Source organism: Loxodonta africana, chromosome 13, assembly GCF_030014295.1.
Source record: "Loxodonta africana isolate mLoxAfr1 chromosome 13, mLoxAfr1.hap2, whole genome shotgun sequence".
Classification (NCBI taxonomy): Eukaryota; Metazoa; Chordata; class Mammalia; order Proboscidea; family Elephantidae; genus Loxodonta; species Loxodonta africana.
The window spans coordinates 59,546,169-59,567,333 of NC_087354.1; the positions used below are offsets into that span (position 1 = coordinate 59,546,169).

A 21,165-nucleotide genomic window follows, 5' to 3' on the forward strand; every position below is an offset into this window, starting at 1 on the left:
GAGGGCAGAGCTATCTCTTATACACGAATGGAAAGAGGTACAGGTGTGGGGAGGTCCGTGTCCTTTAGAAAGGAGGAGCTTGTTGCTGGAACCTGAGCCTCCATGTTGTGAGAATTACACGTGTTTCTTTCAGAGGCAAGCAGGGGCCTTGGCTACAGGGACCCTGACAAGCCGCGACTTGAGCTGTGCCTTAGAGCTGGGATGGGGGGAGAGCCACATAATGGCGGGGCGGGGGGCGGCCTGCAGAGGGGTGGGGGGCGATGGAGGGGCCGGCATGAGCCGAGCCACGGCGGGGAAGGAATCTGCTGCGCGTGGAGGATGGCATGGAGACCTCCCTGATTGGAGCCGGGAGTTCTTACGGGGGATGGAGGCAGCTACTATTGGACAGCTGAAGTGGGGCCAGATTTGGAGGGCTTTGAATGCCCGACTGAGGAGCACTCGACCCAGCTCCTGATTTGCGATTTCCGTTCCAGACCAGATTACCTAAAGGGTGGTTAATGCTAACGGGTGTTTTTGGGGGGCTTCTGCGAAGTCACCTGCTTCAGTCAGATCTCCTCAGTTCACAGCGAGGAAGTAATCCTCACTTGTCCAGGGAGGGGAGAATGCTCACTCTACTTGCTTTGAAGATGCAAAAAAAAAAAAAAAAAAAAAAAATCAAAAATCCCACTTCCACACCAAGTAGTATTAAATCTGGTTTCTCCTCCGCCTCTACCGAGTTCTCTTCCGTCGCCAGCACCTCCCCCCGTTTCCCCGCTCTCCTCCGGCAGCGCCGCCAGCCCTCTTTGCCCCTCGCGGCGCGCTCCCGCAGCCCGCCGCCGCGCCCCGCACACGCATGCTCCTGTGCACGCCCCATGTGCACGCGGGCGCCCCGCTCGCTCCCGCGCCCGACCCCGCACACGCTCGCGCCCGTTCCCCCGCCCCCTCCCCGCAAACCTTCGCTCCCGCGCCCGACCCCGCACACGCTCGCGCCCGTTCCCCTGCCCCCTCCCCGCAGACCCTCGCTCCCGCGCCCGACCCCGCACACGCTCGCTCCAGCGCACGCCCGCGCTCCGCACACGCTCGCTCCCGTGCCTGCCCCCTCCCCTCACACGCTCGCGCCCGTGTCCTTCGCACCCTCCCCCGCACCCGCTCGCTCCAGCGCCCGCCCCCTGCGCACGCCCGCGCTCCGCACCCGCTCGCTCCCGCGCAGCCCGCGCCCGCTCCCCCCGCCCCCCGCCCGGCCGAGCGGTCGGTGTGCGCCGTCTGCGCCGGGCCGCACTGCGGCTGCGCGCACTGGGCCGCCTCCGGGGCTGGCAGGGCAGCGGCGGCCGCGGCGGCGGCGGCGGGGCCGGAGCGAGCGGCGTGGAGCGGAGCCTGGGGCTGCAGCAGCGCTGGGCCCCGGAGTAGGACGCCCGCGACGAGGAGGGAAGGCTGGGCCGCGAAGACCCCGAGGACCCGATCTCCTTGGATTTTGGGGGAGCCTCCCCCTTGTCTTCAGACGCCCCCTCCTCACCCCCCAGCCCCGGCCGCTGACGGGAGGAGGCGGCGGCGGGCGGGGGGCTGAGGGGCGCCGCCATGGCTCTCCCGCGGTGAGGCGCCGGGCCGCGAGCAGCCGCGCAGTCTCCCCGGTGATGTCCCGCGGGCGGCAGGCGAAAGCGACTCACTCGAGCCCCGGGGTGAAGGCCTAGCGTATCCAGCTTCCTTCCTCCTCCTCCTCCTCGCCCCCCGTCCTCCCTCCCCGCCCCTCCGCCGTCCCTCCCCGCCGCCCCTCCGGCAGCGATGGCAGAGGAACAACAGCCGCCACAGCAGCCCGACGCCCATCAGCAGCGGCCCCCCAGCGCCCCCAGCTCGGGGGTGGCCCTGCCAGCCCTCGTGCCCGGGCTACCAGGGACGGAGGCCAGCGCGCTGCAACACAAGATCAAGAACTCCATCTGGTAAGAGGATCGTCCATCGGGGGGTCGGCGCCCGGGCACGTTGTGCGGGGGGCGGGGGGCGCCTTCGCCGGTTGGGGGTCTCCAGGGTCCGGTGCACAGTCCTGGGGCCTCAGCCCCGCCCTCCTCGGCCCCCTCCCCAATTGTGAGAGGTAAACAAGTTGGTTGTTTTTCACCTAGGGCCGGAGAAATACGGGTAGGAATGAAGTCGCACTGCACGAGGGTCGCGAGAATTTGGGGCTGGGAAATGGGAAATGTGTTTACTCCTTTTTTGCAGTCTTAGAGGGAGGAAGAAGTGTACTGTGAATTTTCACCACACAGACATTGTGCGTAAGAATATTAACATGCAGCACAAAACCCAGTGTCTCTTCCTCTCAGCTGGGTTAGCGGCTGTTTCTCGATGTCCTGCCGCCTTTATTCTAAGATTAAATTTCCTTTCCAGATACTTTGTGCTTTGCATTAATTGTGAAGAAAGTGCTTCTTTAGTATGAAAATGTTTTACTTTAAAAGGGCGGTAGTTTGTAGTATGGAGTGATTTTTTTTTTTTTCAATTTATCAAAGAGAAATTCAGTAAATGTCTAGCCACTTCGTGCCTTTTTTTAGAAACCGTAGATGAAATATCGTTTATTATTTCTGTACTTTCTTGTGTGAGAATTTCCAGCATTTCAGTGTTAGATTGAACTCTTTTAAAGATTGGTTGCAATCTTTTAATAATTAAATACACTGAGTTAAGTCCATCCTCTTAGAGCCATTGCGAATAGGCTTTGAACACGAACTTGCGTGCCTTGTTTTGTAGAATTTTTCCTTAATTGGCATTTTTACAAAGTGTAGCACGATTTTAAAAATGGAAAGCAATATTTAGAATTTGGTGTAAGCGATTGCTTTTAATAGAAATTAAAAAACAATTTAAATGTGTAAACAAAGCTCTGATTTTGAAAATGAAACCCTGCAGGTCCATCGTTGAATATGACTAGGAAAATATCAAAACTCCGTACTTTATATTACAATTTTAAAAACAAACGTATTCTAAAATAACTGGTATTGCATATTTACACCTGTAAAAAACTGGGACAATTTATAAATCCAAAATCAAGGTTTCATTATTTTCTTGGCATACATCCCTGTGGTCATGATGCTACTATGAAGTAGGTCACTGCGGGCTTTAATAGTTTCATACTACACGGTAGTTGGCAGTTAGGTACCTTTCAGTTTTAATTTTAAAATGAAGTTTAAATGTTTTATAGGAGTTTTTTTTTGTTTTGACAAGTCATGTTGTGGCAACTTGAATAGGTCAGATAAATACAGTTGTGTGGGGGGGGGCTTTATTCTTCACATGAATATCCCTTATCTTCCTTAGAGCTGTAATTTAGGAGATGCTTAGTTTCCTGCTTACCTTCAAGGTTTCCACAATACCAGTGTTAATTTTTTTTTTTTTCCTATTATGGTAAGGTAAGGTAACTTAGTATGTTTGAAATCATCATTAAATTAAATTAATTACCTTGGATTTTACATCTTTAAGAAAGGCAAATTTAAAAAATTTAGTCAGTAGTGTATATTTCAGTATTATGAGAACAATAGGGAAAAGGAATCTTCATTTATATTTTTAAAATAAGAGTGAGCTGTGTAGGCAACTGAGTGAAGAATTTGAACAACAATGATAGTGAAGTGCTGTTTTTGGTAAATCATGTGATTTAGTTACTCTTTCATTGATAATTTATATTTACACGCCCGTTACAGTTTAAGTGCGATGAGTTTAACCTAGAAAAACTTCTGAAGTAGAGTGGACTTCAAATTTTTGGCACCTCCTCTGAAACACTAATGAATGGGCAGCAAACGTCTCAATCTCCAAATACGCAATGTTATATATATTTATTTTAAAATCGGACATGGTACACTTACTAGCATTTAATTTTCAACACTAGAAATCCTATTTGGAAAAATGATTTCGTATTACATTTAAGACTTGAGAATATTAGTGGATATATTTAATATATGACCTCCTATCTCCTGTTCACCAAGACTAGATTTATGTTATTCATCAAGTGATCATATAAAATACATTGAAACATGCAAACTCTTTTACTACCACTGTCTCCTAAGAAATAGTATGTCTGCATTAAAGTCATTTTTAATAGATAAGATTGCAGCTCTGTAAGTACCTCATTTCACAGATTTTGAGACAGTATCTTTTTACTAGTTATTTTAACACCTGATAATGTTCAGGGAAATTTACCAGTTTTGTGCTAGTTTCTGTATCACCCTTTGGTACCACCACTAATTAGAATTTTTAATTACATTAGAAAGAAATGTGGCATTTAAAAATTATCAGCTGAGTTTTGCATTTAGGTTGATTATAGTTTCTAAATTACTGGACTTGCAGATCACAAACAAGTCTGTACTTGACCTCCTACTCTACAAATATAGTGTGTGATGTAGACCTTTAGCTGGACAGTGAGCTATTTATTATCTCACCTCATAATTTATTCTGTTTATTAAACTAAAATAGTTTGATAAAAGTATGTCTGTTGTAATTTCAAGCATTAATTGTGTCTTTGAGAAAGAAAAGATTTAAGTATTCAGAGTTGAAACCATGGTACTTAATTGAGATAGGAAACAGTATTTCTTAAGAGTTGCAATATGGTGTATTTTTAAGGTAATTCTAGAAAAATAAAGATACTGCTAACTTGATACTGTTATACTATTTGTGTTATCTATTTTTGAATGCGTTCAATTGAAGCCCGGGTTAACAAGCCTGCAACTTTCTTGACCTTCCTCCTTCTCACTCCACAGACAAAGGTCCAAGTCACTTACACACCTCACTTAGAAGGAGACTTATTTGCAGAGGTGCGTTTTGATATTGAATATCCTAGAAGAATGTTATTTCTATTTTCTAAACAGAACTCCAATTTAAACATTTTCATTTAAGAAAAGAAAACTGGTAACCCATGCCTTTTTCTAAATGAAGACTCACACTGGCAGCCTACAACAAAGACACAACCTAACCTCTGAACCACTGCAGCCTTCCTTAATTTACATTGAGGTAACCCTTCCTAATAGGTTACCTAAAAAAAGGAATACAAAGCAAGTGTTCCCTTTCCCTTGTCTCCCAGTATTTTCACAGTAAAAACCTTAAAAAAGATAATTACAAATTTTTATTTAGTTTAGACAAAAGCATTACTGTGCTTTTATTTTCCTTTTTAAAGCAGCTTTATTTGAAACCCTGATAGAGCAAATTTGCTGTGCAAAAAATAGAAAAAATTACATTTGTTATCTCTTCTGCCTGTTGTGATTAGTTATGTTTAAGAATACCTACATGGTGATTAACATATCTGCTATCAGGCTGTAACAAAGGCAGTAAACTTACCTAGAAGTTCAGAAGAAATCCTGATGTCTTATTGTAGAAAATATTCTAATACTGTATTTAGTCAACAAACAAATTCAGGGATTTTTAAAAGAATCAGTTGTTATCAACTGCTATTTTTATTTATGTAACTTTAAAAAAATTTTTATTGTGCTGTAAGTAAAAGTTTACCAATCAAGTCAGTTTGTCATATAAAAATTTATGTATACCTTGCTATACACTCCTAATTGCTCTCCCCCTAATGTGACAGCACGCTACTTCCCTCTACTCTCTCTTTTTGTGTCCATTCCACCAGCTTCTGACCCCTTCTGCCCTTTCATCTTCCCTCCACATAGGAGATGCCAACATAGTCTCATGTGTCTACTTGATCCAAGAAGCTCATTCTTCACCGGCATCGTTTTCTATCCCATTGTCTAGTCCAATCCCTGTCTGAAGAGTTGGCTTTGGGAATGGTTCCTGTCTTGGGCTAACAGACGATCTGGGGACCATAACCACCGGGGTCCTCCCAGGCTCAGTCAGACCATTAGGTCTGGTCTTTTTATGAGAATTTGGGGTCTGCATCCCATTGCTGTCCTGCTCCCTCAGGGATTCTCAGTTGTGTTCCCTGTCAGGGCAGTCATCGGTTGTAGCCGGGCATCATTTGGTTCTTCTGTTCTCAGGCTGATGTAGCCTCTAGTTTATGTGGCCCTTTCTGTCTCTTGGGCTCATAACTACCTTGTGTCTCTGGTGTTCTTCATTCTCCTTTTGCTCCATGTGGGTTGAGACCAATTGATGCATCTTAGATGACTGCTTACTAGCGTTTAAGACCCCAGATGGCACTCACCAAAGTGGGATGCAGAATGTTTTCTTAATAGATTTTATTATGCCAGTTGACTTAGATGTCCCCTGAAACCGTGGTCCCCAAACCCCCGCCCCTGCTACACTGGCCTTCAAAGCCTTCAATTTATTTAGGAAACTGCTTTGCTTTTGTGTTAGTCCAGTTGTGCTGACCTCTCCTATATTGTGTGTTGTCTTTCCCTTCACCTAAAGTGTTCTTCTACTATCTAATTAGTGAATGCCCCTCTCCCTCCCCCATCTCATAACCAACAAAGAATATATTCTTCTCCATTTAAACTATTTCTCGAGTTCTTAGAATAGTGGTCTTATACAATATTTATCCTTTTGCAACTGACCAATTTCTCTTAGCATAATGCCTTCCGGATTCCTCCACATTATGAAATGTTTCACTGATTCCTCACTGTTCTTTATCGATGCGTGGTATTCCATTGTGTGGATATACCATAATTTATTTATCCATTCATCTGTTGATGGGCACCTTGGTTGTGTCCATCTTTTTGCTATGGTAAACAGTGCTGCAATGAACATGGGTGTGCATATATCTGTTTGTGAAATATTTATGTAACTTTTATTTCCATGTAAGGCATATCAAATTTAAAATAGCTGTATAGAAAGAAACTGAATGACAGGGAACCTGTCAGATTCTTCTGATTGATTTTCAGACCCTAGAAGTAGTGCTTGGTCTATATAAGCCAAGAGACAGTCATTGGAACAGAACAAGGGGATACTGCATGATTTAAATCAGGAAAGGTGTGTGCTAGGGTTGTATCCTTTCACCGTACTTATTCAGCCTGTATACTGAGCAAATAATCTGAGAAGCTGGACTACATGAAGAAGAACATGGCATCAGGATTGGAGGAAGACTCATTGACAGCCTCTTATATATAGATAATGCAACCTTGCTTCCCGAAAGTGAAGACTTGAAGCTCTTACTAATGAATATCAAAAACTACAGCCTTCAGTGTAGATTACACTTCTTCTAAATGAACCAGTAAACAACATCATGATAAACAGTGAAAATATTGAAATTGTCAAGGATTCATTTTACTTGAATCAGTCAGTGCTCATGGAAGAAGCAGCAGTCAGAGATTCTAGTGACGTATTGCATTGGGCATATCTGTTGCAAAAGACCTCTTTACAGTGTTAACAAGCAAAGATATCACTTTGAGGACTAAGGTGCACCTGACCCAAGCCATGGTATTTTCAGTTGCCTCACATGCATGCAAAAGCTGGACAATGAATAAGGAAGACCATAGAATTGATGCCTTTGAATTATGGGGTTGGTAAAGAATATTGAATACACCACAGACTGCCAGAAGAACAAACTAATCTGTCTTGGAAGAAGTACACCCAGAATGCTCGTTAGAAACGAGGAAGGTGAGACATTGTTTCACATACTTTGGGCATGTTATCAGGAGGGACCAGTGCCTGGAGAAGGACACCATGCTTGGTAAAGTAGAGGGTCAGCAAAAAAGAAGAAGACCCTCAAAGAGATGGATTGACTGACACAGGGGCTGCAACAATGGGCTCAAACATAGCAACAATTGCGAGGATGGTGCAGAATCAGGCAGTGTTTCTTTCTCTTGTACATAGGGTCACTATGAGTTGGAACTGACTTGACAGCACCTAACAACAACAACAACAGAAGTAGTGCTAGGGCCAGGGTTCCTTTTCTATATTCAGTCCTGTTAGGCATATTTTTGTTGTGGGTCTTGAGTCAATATTGACTCATAGTGACTCTTTAGGACCGGGTGGGACTGTCCCATAGGATTTCCAAGGCTGTAATCTTTATGGGGGACAGACTACCACATCTTTCTCCCAGGGAGCAACTGATAGATTAGAACTGCGCACCTTTTGTTTAGCAGCCAGGCAGTTTAAACATTGTGCCACCAGGGCTCCCATAAGGCATATACACTTCTGAATCTTTTGGATTTCATATTAGATTTGTAATCAAAGTAGAATTCATATATGTGGACAATTTTAAATGTTTTCTAAATTCTAATTTAAACCAGAATTTTGCGATTTTGTTTTACTTTCTTGTTTATTGTGATGATGATAAACATCTCATTTCCAACTTAGTTACGGTGACCAGGGTATGGTGATCCATAGTTTACATAGTAATGCTGTGTTAGTCCGGAGTTTTTTGCCAGATTCTGACACTCAGTAGTTCCATTTTATGATTGGTTCTAGGTCAGGCAATTTATTAGCTCTGTCTGAGAAATAATTACTGTTCCTTCCATTGACATGGGCAGTATTTATTAGATAGTTTATAACTTTAGAGATTATTTTAACCATATGTCTAAGATCTTTTTCCTTTTAAAATGGAGAACGAGCAGTACATCAACTGGCTTTCATATATTTTGGTTGGTTGGTTGACATACCACCTCCCTTGAGTTCAGCCTGCCTCCAGTGCCAAGCACATAAAAGACAGAGTGCTTTTTGCTCCTGCATATCTAGGCCAACTCTTATGGTGTGTCCCAGACACTAGGTGTTTCTGATTCCAGAAGGAAGGCAGTTGCTTCCTCTCCTATGATTTGAAACTGATGAAATTGTCTTCCTTGTTGGCCAGACAGCTAAGCAATTTCAAGCCCCTCAATTTTTAGCCTTGTTTAGCTGAATATGTGTATGTATAAATAATAAACCAATTTTCTCCCTCCATTGAAAAGTGTCTTATGTGTTGGTATGTGCAAAATTGCTTCGGTTTCTGCTTTGCTACTAGTTTCTGGTATCACTGGGGAAAATGAGCTTCACAATTGCAGAAAAAACAGAACTCATTTATTATGAAAGATATGCTTTGAATAAAAACTTAAATTGCTTTTTGTTTTAGAAAAATAATGTTGCACACTAAAATTGTTCAAATGAAAATAATTAAAACAAACATTGCCCTTTACTGAAATTTGAACACTTTAAGCAAGAACAGTCTGCAAGTACTTAACTAAGTGCTTGCGATATACAAAGTGCTGTTCTAGAAGCTGGCATTTGAAGAATGTACAGTGAAACTTCTCTTTTATTCAGTTAGGGACCAGAGAAAGGGCTAATGGCCATCAAAGTATTAATTGAGGGAAAAGTAGGCCTTAATTTCCCCATCTGTAGAATGAATGGGCTGTACTGAGTACACCTTGCAAGTTCCTTTAAATTTCTGTGATTGTTACTAAATACTGACTGCAGTAGGAAAGCATGCCATAAGCACGGTGAAAGATTAACATTTAACTTATCACAGGCAATCAACAGAGCATTTTCAATGCACAGAAATGATTTGTCCGTGTGTCTTGGGTGTTAGCCCAGGAGGACTATCTGGAGGTGTTATTTCTTATTGCAGCCTTGTGCAAGGGTTCTTTTAGGTGAGATTCAGTCTGCAAATATTTATTGAACATGTATTACATTTAAATTATCTTAAGAGCTACCACTGATTATGTAGAAATACTTAAGGCTATGTATGCAATAGTCACTGTTGTTGGGGAGTTTACCAGTTGGTAGTTGCGCGATTGCAGTAGGGGTGCTGTTTGTGTGCTGCTTTTCTTTCGTTTATAAAGAGGTGCTCAGTATTTACAAGCACCTCACGTAGGAGTCTTTTCCTTTAGTAGTGATATGATATTTGAATATAGTAGTGAATGTTATATTATAAACTTAATTATGTAAATAAGACATGGATGTATTATTTTCAGAATAATTTAGCGTGGAGTTGAGTGTCACAACCTTTTGTCCAGGTTAGACATGTAAATGAGTAATTATGACCGAGTGTTCTTCCTGAGTTTTAAAGAACAAGATGATAAGATGATTACTGCGCATATTGACCAAACTAGACACTTGAAAATGGCAGCAGCCTTTTTACTCCTGTGCTTATGCAGTGCCTCCTTTTCAGTCAGTCTCTACGTTTAGTCTTTCAGTTGGTTTCTCTTTTGCTTTCTGGAGGGTCCTAAGAGTTCAGGTTAAAGATGAGCGACTTGGGTCAGTAGAAGGCGAAGTCTTCCAGGTCTGGGCAGGGTGCTAAACAAGGAACAGTAAGCTCTAAGGACTTTACTGCCCTTGATAGCCGCCTGTGAGATTAGGATGACTAGCATTCAGCCTTAACCATATGAATAAAAAAGTTTTAAGGCATGACTTGATTTTTCTTTCCTGAGACTGTCAATGGTGTGTGTCTTTTGGCATTTACTCTTTTCTGTTTCATGGATTATATACCATGAAATGTAAAACACAACGCATTTTGGTAATTATGTGTGCTACCTCTTTTATAGATTCTGAAAGTTTTCTGGAGAGGTGAGGTTTTATATTCTTCGTATTTGAGAACAGACTAAAAACATCCAGGTGTTCCTTGCTGTTAGTTTCCAGTGGTTCCTGAGTTTGAATAGTGAGACACCAGAGACGCATAACTTGTTATTCCAGTCTGTTACATCTGAGAATTTTGGAAGGCAGGAGTTCATGCAGTGTGAAATACCATCTTCTCCAAACAGCCTCACTCAAGAAGAAATTTATCTGAGTCCGTTTGTTTTCTGAGCTTGGACAGCAGTGTTCAGAGAGAGAAGGATACCTTTACACACGTTGCAAAACAAGATTAGCAGATTGATGTGAATTTGCATACTACATCTGATTCATTAGTGATGCCTGCCAAGGGCGTGGACAAGAAGTGATGGTGAGCAGCCATGCACATGCCTCCCCTTTTCTGTCTGAAGTCAGTTGTTTTTAGTGTTCGAAGCTCTGTTATAAATAAAGCATCAGAACTGTTGGTTATCTGGAAGGGTAAGAGTTACTGGGCTGCAAACTAAACACGGAGTGCACTTGGGTTTGTGTTTATTTTCTCTACCTGTATTCTTTTAATTTTTCTGTGGTTTTCCTGCCTTGATCATCTTGTGCTGCCGAGTGGCTGTATGATAACGGGGCATGACTGTAGTACGTGACTGTTTCAGTTTGGACCACTCACAGCCCTTTCTCTTTGCTCTCATTGTCTCCTTTCTCTGTGTGTGCCTGTGCTGGTTCCTTTACCTGCTACCTTAGGAACCTTTCTCCTTTTTCTGCTGACATAAGCATCTAAGTTTGAGACCTAACTTATGGACCACTTCCTCCATGAAACTTTCCTCACCTTCCAGGCAACAGTGATCTGAGTTGTGTAAATTAATTTTTTTTTCCTAGTAATTTAGATTGGTCTTACCTTAGATGAGTCCATTTTGGTGAGTTTCTACTGAATATAAATAAAACATTATTATTTTCTAGTAAGTAAAATTCACAAAAATTCAGAGATTGCATATACCCAAAATGATGCAATCATGACCATAATCAGTTATTTACAGTACACAATAAAATATATTATTTGTATATGGGGAAGCTGAAGACTCGTTATTGTTTTTGTAGTATATATGAAGCTTTAAGGAAACCCTGGTGGCGAGCTACAGCTGCCAACCAAAGGGTCAGCTGTTCAGATCTTCCAGGTGCTCCTTGGAAACTCTATGGGGCAATTCTACTCTGTCCTATAGGGTCGCTATGAGTCGGAATCGACTCGACGGCGCTGCGTTTTTTTTTTTTTTTTTTATGAAGCTTTAAACATTTACTTGGATGAGAGTGCCACTTCAGTGACATCTCATTTGGAGTAAAGATGGTGCTTCTGGGAGCCTGGGAGTGTATTTGAACAAGATGTGTCAGTTCATGTAAGTGAATCACTTCCCTAATTTGATTGCAGTCATTAGATCTGTTAATCACATGTGTATATAAGCAGTCTATGATCTAAAATTTAACTGTCAGGTTATTCATGATTCCTTTTTCTCAAGCGGGAGCAATTGGACAAATTCTGCACACATAAGTTTCAAAAGAAGTGAGAAAGTCAGAGGTTAATCCTAAATTTACAGGTTCCAGTGGGTAGGTAAAACTGAATTCAAGCTTTGAGTGTCTGCTATGTACAAGGCATGGAGCCTGGTGGTACAGTGGTTAAGAGCTCCGCTGTTACCCAGAAGGTTGGCAGTTTGAATCCACGAGCTGCTCCATGGAAACTCTGTGGGGCAGTTCTGCTCTGTCCTATACAGTTGCTGAGAGTCGGAATCGACTCACTGGCAACAGTGTGGTTTTGGGTTTTAGTTACATACAAGGCATAGGAGGATTAAAATGTCATAAGACACTATTCCTGCGTTTAACACAGTCTTGTGTGGTAGGTATGTGCATTATTCATCGAATTTAATAAAAGTAAGATTTGTTTATTACCGTCATATTGTAATCAGTGCTGTAAACAAATAGAGTTAGGTGAGGGAGGGATTCAGTGAGGACATAATGTTTTTATTGGCAAAGTTCAGGATGGTGACCTTAACCTGGAAAAGTCACGGGATGAGCTACTGGTACAAACACACTTACCAGTGGATTTGCTGGGAGATCTTTATTCCCACTAGCAGGAACTAGGTTCAGAGCTGTTGATGACAGTGAGCCTTGCAATAAGGACAGTAACTGGAGGAAAATAGTTTAGGACAAAATTTGCTTGACTGAGGGGTGGGGTCTCAATCACAGTCTTTTCATCTAAATTTTAATATTTGAAGACAGAAGAAAGAGTATAATAGTAGAGAAGAAAGGGATGACGAGGATGAGTAGATACTGGGGTTCAGGGCTAAGAGCTTCCCAGGAGCAGCCTTGGGAGAGGACCGTATGCCCCGAATTGACTCAGGGAATAACAGCTACTTCATGAAGAGGACTAGGATTTTTTTTCCCCCCATAAAAAATTGTTAACTTTAAGTCAGTAATAGGTTGACAGATGTCTAACAAAAAGTACATGATTGATAATATTATCAACTGACCATTAAGGCCAATGAATCCCCCCAAAAGAAGTATCATCACTCCTAATGCAAGAAAAATTCACATCTTTATACTGATGTCTTAAAATACACCCTTGGTTGGCATCTGTAGTAATACATGGCTATTTTGTTGTCTATGTGTCCACGCTGTTTGAAAAATGTAAAAAAGAGAAGGCTTTAAGGATTCAAGGTGATGAATGCACGCACCATTGCATCTGCCAGTCAGTCACATGTGGTGACTTTGGTTGCTTCTTATTCTTTTTCCCATCATCAGTTCTCCAATTGATTTTTTTTTTTAATTTTTATTGTGCTTTGAGTGAAAGTTTACAAACCAAGTCAGTCTCTCATACAAAAACTTACATAAACCTTGCTATATATACTCCTAGTTGCTCTCCCTTTAATGAGACAGCACACCCCTTCTCTCCATGCTCTATTTTTGTGTCCGTTCGGCTAGCTTCTGCACTGCTCTGCCCTCTCAACTCTTCTCCAGACAGGAGTTGCCCGCATAGTCTCATGTGTCTGCTTGATCCAAGGAGCTCACTCTTCACCAGTATCATTTTCTGTCCCATAAGGACTGGGATATTGATGTGAGATCCCTTGTTTACCTCATTCAGCCTATACCTTGACTCCCATATCCATGTACTTTTCCCTTATCAGAGACAGTTTTTATTCTGTTACTTTGGATTCATTCCTTTCCGAATACTTAGGGAATTTGTTCTAACATATGTCCTGTTTCTCTCCGCATCATCAAACTGTTTCTTTCCCACAAGCTTCTTTTGCTATAAGTTTGGATATCCTTATGACTTTCTTAAAGCAGCAACAGACAACCCTGGAGAAAATTATTTTGCAAAAAAATGAAAGGTTGATATCTTAGTGACCTAAAGAACTCATTCATAGTCATGAGAAAACAGTAAAGTCATCAGGTAAGTGAATGAAGCATGTAGATGCTCATTTTGTAAAAGAATAACAGTTCAGAAATATGCAGACAGTTTAGCCTCAATAATAAAAACAATTAAAAGAGAAATTATTTTTTTTACCACCAAGTTAGAGAAGATATAAAAAATACAGTAACCACTGCTAGTGTTAGTCTTATCCCCAGTTTTTGCTATTTTCCTTACCTCTTTCCCTCCCCTCCAGTCCAATTATTATCCTGTTATTTTATGTGTAGTTTTATGTCTACTCCAGTTTTTGGTGGAATAAGTTAGAATATGCATTTTCAAAGTATTAACAATGTTTGCATTTAGGTGGTAGAAGAAAGGTGATTTTCCGCCCTATTTTATTATGTTGTTGCTGTGTGCTGAGTCAATTCCAACTCATAGCGACCCTATAGGACAGTGTAGAACTGCCCCGTAGGATTTCCAAGGGGCAGCTGGTGGATTTGAACTACTGATTTTTGGATTAGCAGCCAAGCTCTTAACTGCTTCGCCACCGGGGCTCCAGTGGTTTTATTTTATTATAGTCTCCGAATGTTCTTGAATGAACAGTTATTGTTTTTAGTTTGGGAACAATAACTGAACAAATAAAATGCCATTTTCTACCCTGTTATGCTCCCTTCTAGCTGCTGTCCATATGTTTCCCACACCCCTCCCCTCCACCCCAAAGTCTCTCTGCTTATATTCCACGTAACTGTTGCAGTCTGGCTTTCTGCCCCTCTCGCCAACTCAGTGGCCCTTTTTCAGCCTTTATTTTTTATTATTGTTTTTTTTTCTTCTGGTTACCATGATTTCTTTGCATTTTGGTAATTTTTACTCCTTCCTTTTTTTTTTTCTCTTCTTTGTGTCAGCTGCTCTGCCAGGCAATGGGGAAGCCCGTGGTCTAGGTACAGTAGCCCTGTTCTCATGGAGCTTACCTCGGACCAACTTTTTATTTTTCTTGCTCTTTTTATTTTGTTGTTGTTAGCTCCCTATGAGTCAAGTCAGCCCCCAACTCTTGGCGCCGCCACGCATGAGGAAACAAAACATTGCCCAGCCCACTCTACCCCATGATCAGTTACAGATCAGGCTCTTCTGACCTATAGGGTTTCCATTGGCCGATTTTCAGAAGTAGATTACCTGACCTTCCTTCCTAGTCGATATTAGCCTAGAAGCTCTGCTAAAGTCTGCCCAGCATCATAGCAACACACAAGCCTCTGCTGACAGACATGCATGAGGTGCATTCACCAGGAATCAAACCTGGGTCTCCCGGTCTCCTATATGGAGATGAGAATTCTACCACTGGGGAACCACCGGCCCACCTTCCTCTAGATGCTCTTCGCTTGTGAGTATGCCCAGATACTTACTTCTTAGCCATCCATTTGCTTCTCTTTTCAGTTTGCTCAAGTCAAGAAATAGATAGGCAGACCAGACAGCTCTGACCAGATGTACTGATCTGTTCATCGGACTGCAGACAGCCACCACTATCACCTTAAACTTGGCATTTTCACAGCACTCCTTCTTCTATGTCTTGGTGCCCTGCCTCCTCAGTTGGCTTCCATTTCTCATTATTTCACTTCTTTTGGTAGTAAATACCACTATTTCTTCATTTTGTCAGGCTAGTAATACTGGTTTCGTGTTTAATTTTTCTCTCTCCTCCCCATACTCAGTATATTGCCAAGTTTGCAGTGTTACTTAAAAATTTCTCTGTGCCTCCTATTTCCATTGTCAAGACCACAGTTCAGTGCTTTACCATCTTGTTCTTGGGCTATTACAGCAGCAGCATAGGCTCTCTGCCCCTGGCCTTTCCCTCCACTGACCTATCGTGTATATTGCTGCCAGAGTAAGTCTTCTAAAATAACTGGTTTTATATAGCCCCATTCTAAAGACCTAGAGTGATTTCTTGTTGCCCACCATGTAATGTCTAAAGATTTCCATCAGGTTTCAAAGGCGTGTGTAATCTGGCCCAATACGTCAATCGAACCCTGTTGCTTGCTGTTCACGAGCATTCAACATCCACTTCAGTCCAGCAGGCACCTCACTGTCTGCCTTTTATTTTGTGGCCCTAATTTTGTTCATGGTTTGTATCTTTTCTGGAATCTCCACTTCCCTGCCTCCAAATCCTACTTAATCACATCTTAATGGTTTTTGAAGTCATAGCTCAAGTCATTATACTGTGAAACATCTAGCTCCTCAGGTCTACTTGGGCCTTTTCTTGACCCCAGTTGTATGGTGAATTCTGTACTTAATCACGTCTAATTTTTTCCTGTGCTGTCCTAATAAACAGAAATTCTTGGAAGCTAGGGGCAACACCTTTTGTATCTTTTTTAACTTTTATTGAGCTTCAAGTGAACGTTTACAAATCAAGTCAAACTGTCACATATAAGTTTATATACACCTTATTCCGTACTCCCACTTGCTCTCCCCCTAATGAGTCAGCCCTTCCAGTCTCTCCTTTCGTGACAATTTTGCCAGCTTCCAGCTCTCTCTATCCTCCCATCCCCCCTCCAGACAGGAGATGCCAACACAGTCTCAAGTGTCCACCTGATATAATTAGCTCACTCTTCATCAGCATCTCTCTCCTACCCACTGTCCAGTCCCTTTCATGTCTGATGAGTTGTCTTCGGGAATGGTTCCTGTTCTGGGCCTACAGAAGGTTTGGGGACCATGACCGCCGGGATTCCTCTAGTCTCAGTCAGACCATTAAGTCTGGTCTTTTTGTGAGAATTTGGGGTCTGCATCCCACTGATCTCCTGCTCCCTCAGGGGTTCTCTGTTGTGCTCCCTGTCAGGGCAGTCATCGGTTGTGGCCGGGCACCAGCTAGTTCTTCTGGTCTCAGGATGATGTAGGTCTCTGGTTCATGTGGCCCTTTCTGTCTCTTGGGCTCTTAGTTATTGTGTGATCTCCTTTTGTATCTTTTGATTTCTCATGTAGTTGTGGGTACTAGCGAATAATGTTTTTGCTGACTACAATCTTAGAAACACTTTTTTCTACGTATTAATGTTCATGTATTTGATATATTTAATGTAATTATCTCCCCAAACAAGTTATTAAATTCAAGGTATATCTTACAGAATAGAGGACTTACAGCAATTGATTTTTTAAAAAATTGCAATGGTGGAACTGAACTAATCATTAATAAGAGTTTTAGTTCCACTGATCCCGTGTCTTTCAGTATATCTAGATAAAAAATAATTCATGTCCCAGTTGAGAGACATTGTGTCCATCATTTTAAAAAAACTGAACAAGTGACTACTATGTAGCTCAATAACCTTTCATGAATGAGTACATGACAGTACTGTATTTAGTTAGGGTTTTTTGTACTAATCAGCTATTTTGTGCCCCAGTCTAGTTCCCAAGAGTTAGACTTGGAATTTTTAAAGATACTTTAGCATTGAACTAGAGATAGCTTCCTTGGGGTTTGGTCCTAGTAGAGGGTTTGACCTACTTTTTTGAAAGCCAAGACCCAAGGCTAAGGTAGCTTGTTGAGTCATGGCCCAAGCCCAAAGGTGATGGAGGAAACCCTCAATGGGGGCATAATATGAGGGAGGTGGATTTATCTGGGGGGTGATGAAGGAATGACTGAAGTAGAGAAACAACTGAGGGCCTTAAGTATTTCAGATTCTCAAAACAGCCTACTTATTAGGCTGCTGGGTCTTCTTCTTTATCTGATAGAGAGCATAGAGTTTTTTGTTTTTTTTTTTTCCTTTTTTTTTTTGGTCTGATAGATATTCTTGCTTCCTGAGAACTGCAGTAACTAGATTATCTTGGAAGGACCAGTTCAGCTTTAAAATGGTATTTCATGTAATGCTACTTGGTTTGTTAGATTAGAGCAGTGGTTCACAAATTGTGGTTCCAGGACCTGCAATATTATTACTCACCTGGGAAAAATATATTATTCACCTGGAAATGTTAGACATGTAAATTCTTGGACTCCACCCCAGATTTACTCTGTAAAAACTCTGGGGTAGGGCCAGCAGTCTTTAGTTAGTCATCCAGATCATTTGGATAAATGCTGTTTTTTTAAAAAAAACCAAACCAAACCCATTGCCATTGAATCGATTCCAACTCATAGCGGCCCTGTAGGACAGAGTAGAACTGCCCCATAAGGTTACCAAGAAGCAGCTGGTGGATTTGAACTGCCGATCTTTTGGTTAGCAGTCAAGCTCTTAACTATGCCACAAGGGCTCCAATTCTTTTTAAGTACCCTAAAAACCATAAAACCCAAACCAGTTTCCATCAGGTTGATTCCAACTCATGGGAACCCCATGTGTTATGGAATAGAATTGTGTGTGCTTCATAGGATTTTCAATGGCTGTTACTTTTTCCAAATAGATCACCAGGGCTTTGTACTCCAGATGGAGATAATAACTCCTTTATTTCAGTTTTCATAGTATTTCAGTAAAATTCTGCTACAGCATTATTTACACTGTACTGTAAATAAACAGGAAACCCTGGTGGCATAGTGGTTAAGTGCTACGGCTGCTAACCAAAGGGTCGGCAGTTCGAATCCGCCAGGTGCTCCTTGGACACTCTATGGGGCAGTTCTACTCTGTCCTATAGGGTCGCTATGAGTCAGAATTGACTGGACGGCACTGGGTTTGGTAAATATAACAACTTTTTCCTCCACTGGGCTGAAATCTTAAGTCTTAGTGATTGTATGTGAAATGGATTGGTGGATGAATTGATGAATAAAAATTAAACATGCAGTGCGCAGTCATCATTGCATTCACCTGTGGTCAACCATTAAAAGATAGTTACACACATACACAATAACAGTGATCAGATGTCCACGAGAGTATGGGATGATATAACTCAGGAATCAGCAAACTTTTTCTCTAAAGGACCAGCTAATAAATCTTTTTGTCTTTGCAGGACACAGGGTCTCTGTTGCAGCTACTCAGCTCTGCTACATGAGGAAAGTAGCCATAGACGTTGTATAAATGAATGGATATGGCAGGGTTTGTCCTGCTGTTAGCAGCATTTGGCCTTCAGGCAGTAGTTTGTAGCACCTGTGGCCCATTGCAGTCCTGGAAAAACAACTCAGGGATCTACAGATGTTCCATTGCTTATTCATAAGATTTTTCACTGGTTAATTTTTTCAGAAGTAGACCGTCAGGTCCTTGTTCCTAGTCTCTTAGTCTGAAAGCTCTGCTGAAACCTATCCACCATGGGTGACCCTGTTGGTATTCGAAATAATGGTGGGATAGCTTCCAGCATCACAGCAACATGCAGTCCCCCACAGTATGACAAACTGACAGATGCGTATTGGTGCGCATTCCAAAGAAAGATGATCCAACGGAATGTGGAAATTATTGAACATGATCATTAATACCACAAGTAAAATTTTGCTGAAGATCATTAAAAAAAATGGTTGCAGCAGTACATTGACAAGGAACTGCCAAAAATTCAAGCCACGTTCAGAAGAGGATGTGGAACAAGGAATATCATTGCTAATGTTAGATGGAAAGCAGAGAATACCAAAAAGCTATTTAACTGTGTGTTATTGACTACGTAAAGGCATTTGACTGTGTGGATCATAACAAATTAAGTGTAACATTGCGAAGAATGGGAATTTCAGAATACTTAATTGTGCTCATGTGGAACCTGTACATGGATCAAGAAGCAGTCGTTCGAACAGAACAAGGGGATACTGCGTGGTTTAAAGTCAGGAAAGGTGTGTGTTAGGGTTGTATCCTTTCACCATATTTCCTCAATCTGTATGCTGAGCAGATAATCCGAGAAGCTGGATTAAATGAAGAGAAACGCAGCATCTGAATTGAAGGAAGACTCACTATTACCGTGTGGTATGCAGACAACACAACCTTGCTTGCTGAAAGTGAAGGGGACTTGAAGCACTTACTGATGATGAAGATCAAAGACTACAGCGTCCGGTATAGATTACATCTCAAAATAAAACCAACAAAAATCCTCACAACTGGACCAATAAGCAAGATCATGATAAATGGAGAAAAGATTGAAGTCAAGGATTTCATTTTACTTGGATCTACAATCAACGCCCATAGAAGCAGCAGTCAGGAAATCAAAAGATGCATTGCATTGGGCAAATCTGCTGCAAAAGACCTCTTTAAAGTGTTAAAAAGCAAAAATGTCACTTTAAAGACTAAGGTGCACCTGACTCAACCATGGTGCTTTCATACGTCTCATATGCATGTGAAAGTTGGACATTTGATTAAGGAAGACTGAAGAAGATTTGATGCCTTTGAATTATGGTGTTGGCAAAGAATATTGAATATACCGTGGACTGCCAGAAGAACAAACAAATTTGTCTTGGAAGGAGCACATCTAGAACGCTCCTTAAAAGTGAGACTTCATCTCATGTACTTTGGACATGTTATCAGGAGGGACCAGTCCCTGGAGAAGGACATCATGCTTGGTAAAGTAGAGGATCATCAGAAAAGAGGAAGACTGTCAATGAGGTGGATCGACAGAGTGGCAGCATCACTGGGCTCAAGCATAACAACAATTGTGAGGATGGCACAGGACCGGGCAGTATGTCGTTCTGTTGTACATATGGTTGCTGTGAGTCATAAGGCACCTGACAACAACACTCCGCAGATAGTAGTTCTCAGTCTGCTCTCCTTCCGCTGACAGACCATGGAAGATGGACACCTGCTTAGTGTGAACTGTCCTGTAAGTCTCCTGTATGCAAATCCAGGATCATATGCAAAGCATATTAGTATGCAAATGAGCGAGAGATATATTTCAGAAACAGTCTTAATTCAGCTTCTAATAATAATAAAGAAGTATATCATTCACAGATGTGGGTGCCTGATCATTTAACTGATCATTTGTAACATACATCATGAATGTGTTGTAACACTACACTTGAGAACCTTTGCTAAAAAAAGGTGCAACTCAAATAATAAAGAGTTCAAGGGAAAAGGGCCATATTTTGTGCCCAGTTTTTTTTGTATAAACTGTTTAATTTCCTGTATTTAGAATTAATTTTATAAGTAATTATCAAGCATTTGTGTGGATTGTGGATTCTGATTTTTTTTAAAGCAGCTTATTGAGATAATTTATATACCATAAAACTCACCGGTTTTAAGTGTACAATTCAGTTGTTTTTAGTATACTTACAGGTTTGTGCAGATACACCGCAACCTAAATATAGAATATTTTGATTTTTTTAAAATAATTTTTATTGAGCTTTAAGTGAACATTTACAAATCAAGTCAGTCTGTCACATATAAGCTTATATACACTTTACTCCATACTCCCACTTACTCTCCCCCTAATGAGTCAGCCCTTCCAGTCTCCTTTCGTGACAATTTTGCCAGTTTCTAACCCTCTCTACCCTCCCGTCTCCCCTCCAGACAGGAGATGCCAGAATATTTTGATTTTTTAAAGCAGTTTAA

General features: G+C 41.7%; 1 protein-coding gene across 3 annotated transcripts in view; it reads left to right on the forward strand.

Annotated features, from left to right (window-relative positions):
• The first annotated feature begins 1,328 nt into the window (after positions 1–1,328).
• RFX7 (regulatory factor X7) overlaps positions 1,329–21,165 on the forward strand; it is a 125,398-nt gene continuing 105,561 nt past the window's right edge. Inside the window, exon 1 of one of the 3 annotated variants that reach the window (XM_064267518.1) lies at positions 1,329–1,913. In XM_064267518.1, coding sequence (XP_064123588.1) covers positions 1,759–1,913 — 155 coding nt within the window. In that variant the 5' untranslated portion in view covers positions 1,329–1,758. The remainder of the gene's footprint in view (positions 1,914–21,165) is intronic. The other 2 variants (XM_064267515.1, XM_064267516.1) reach the window with 2 other exon arrangements.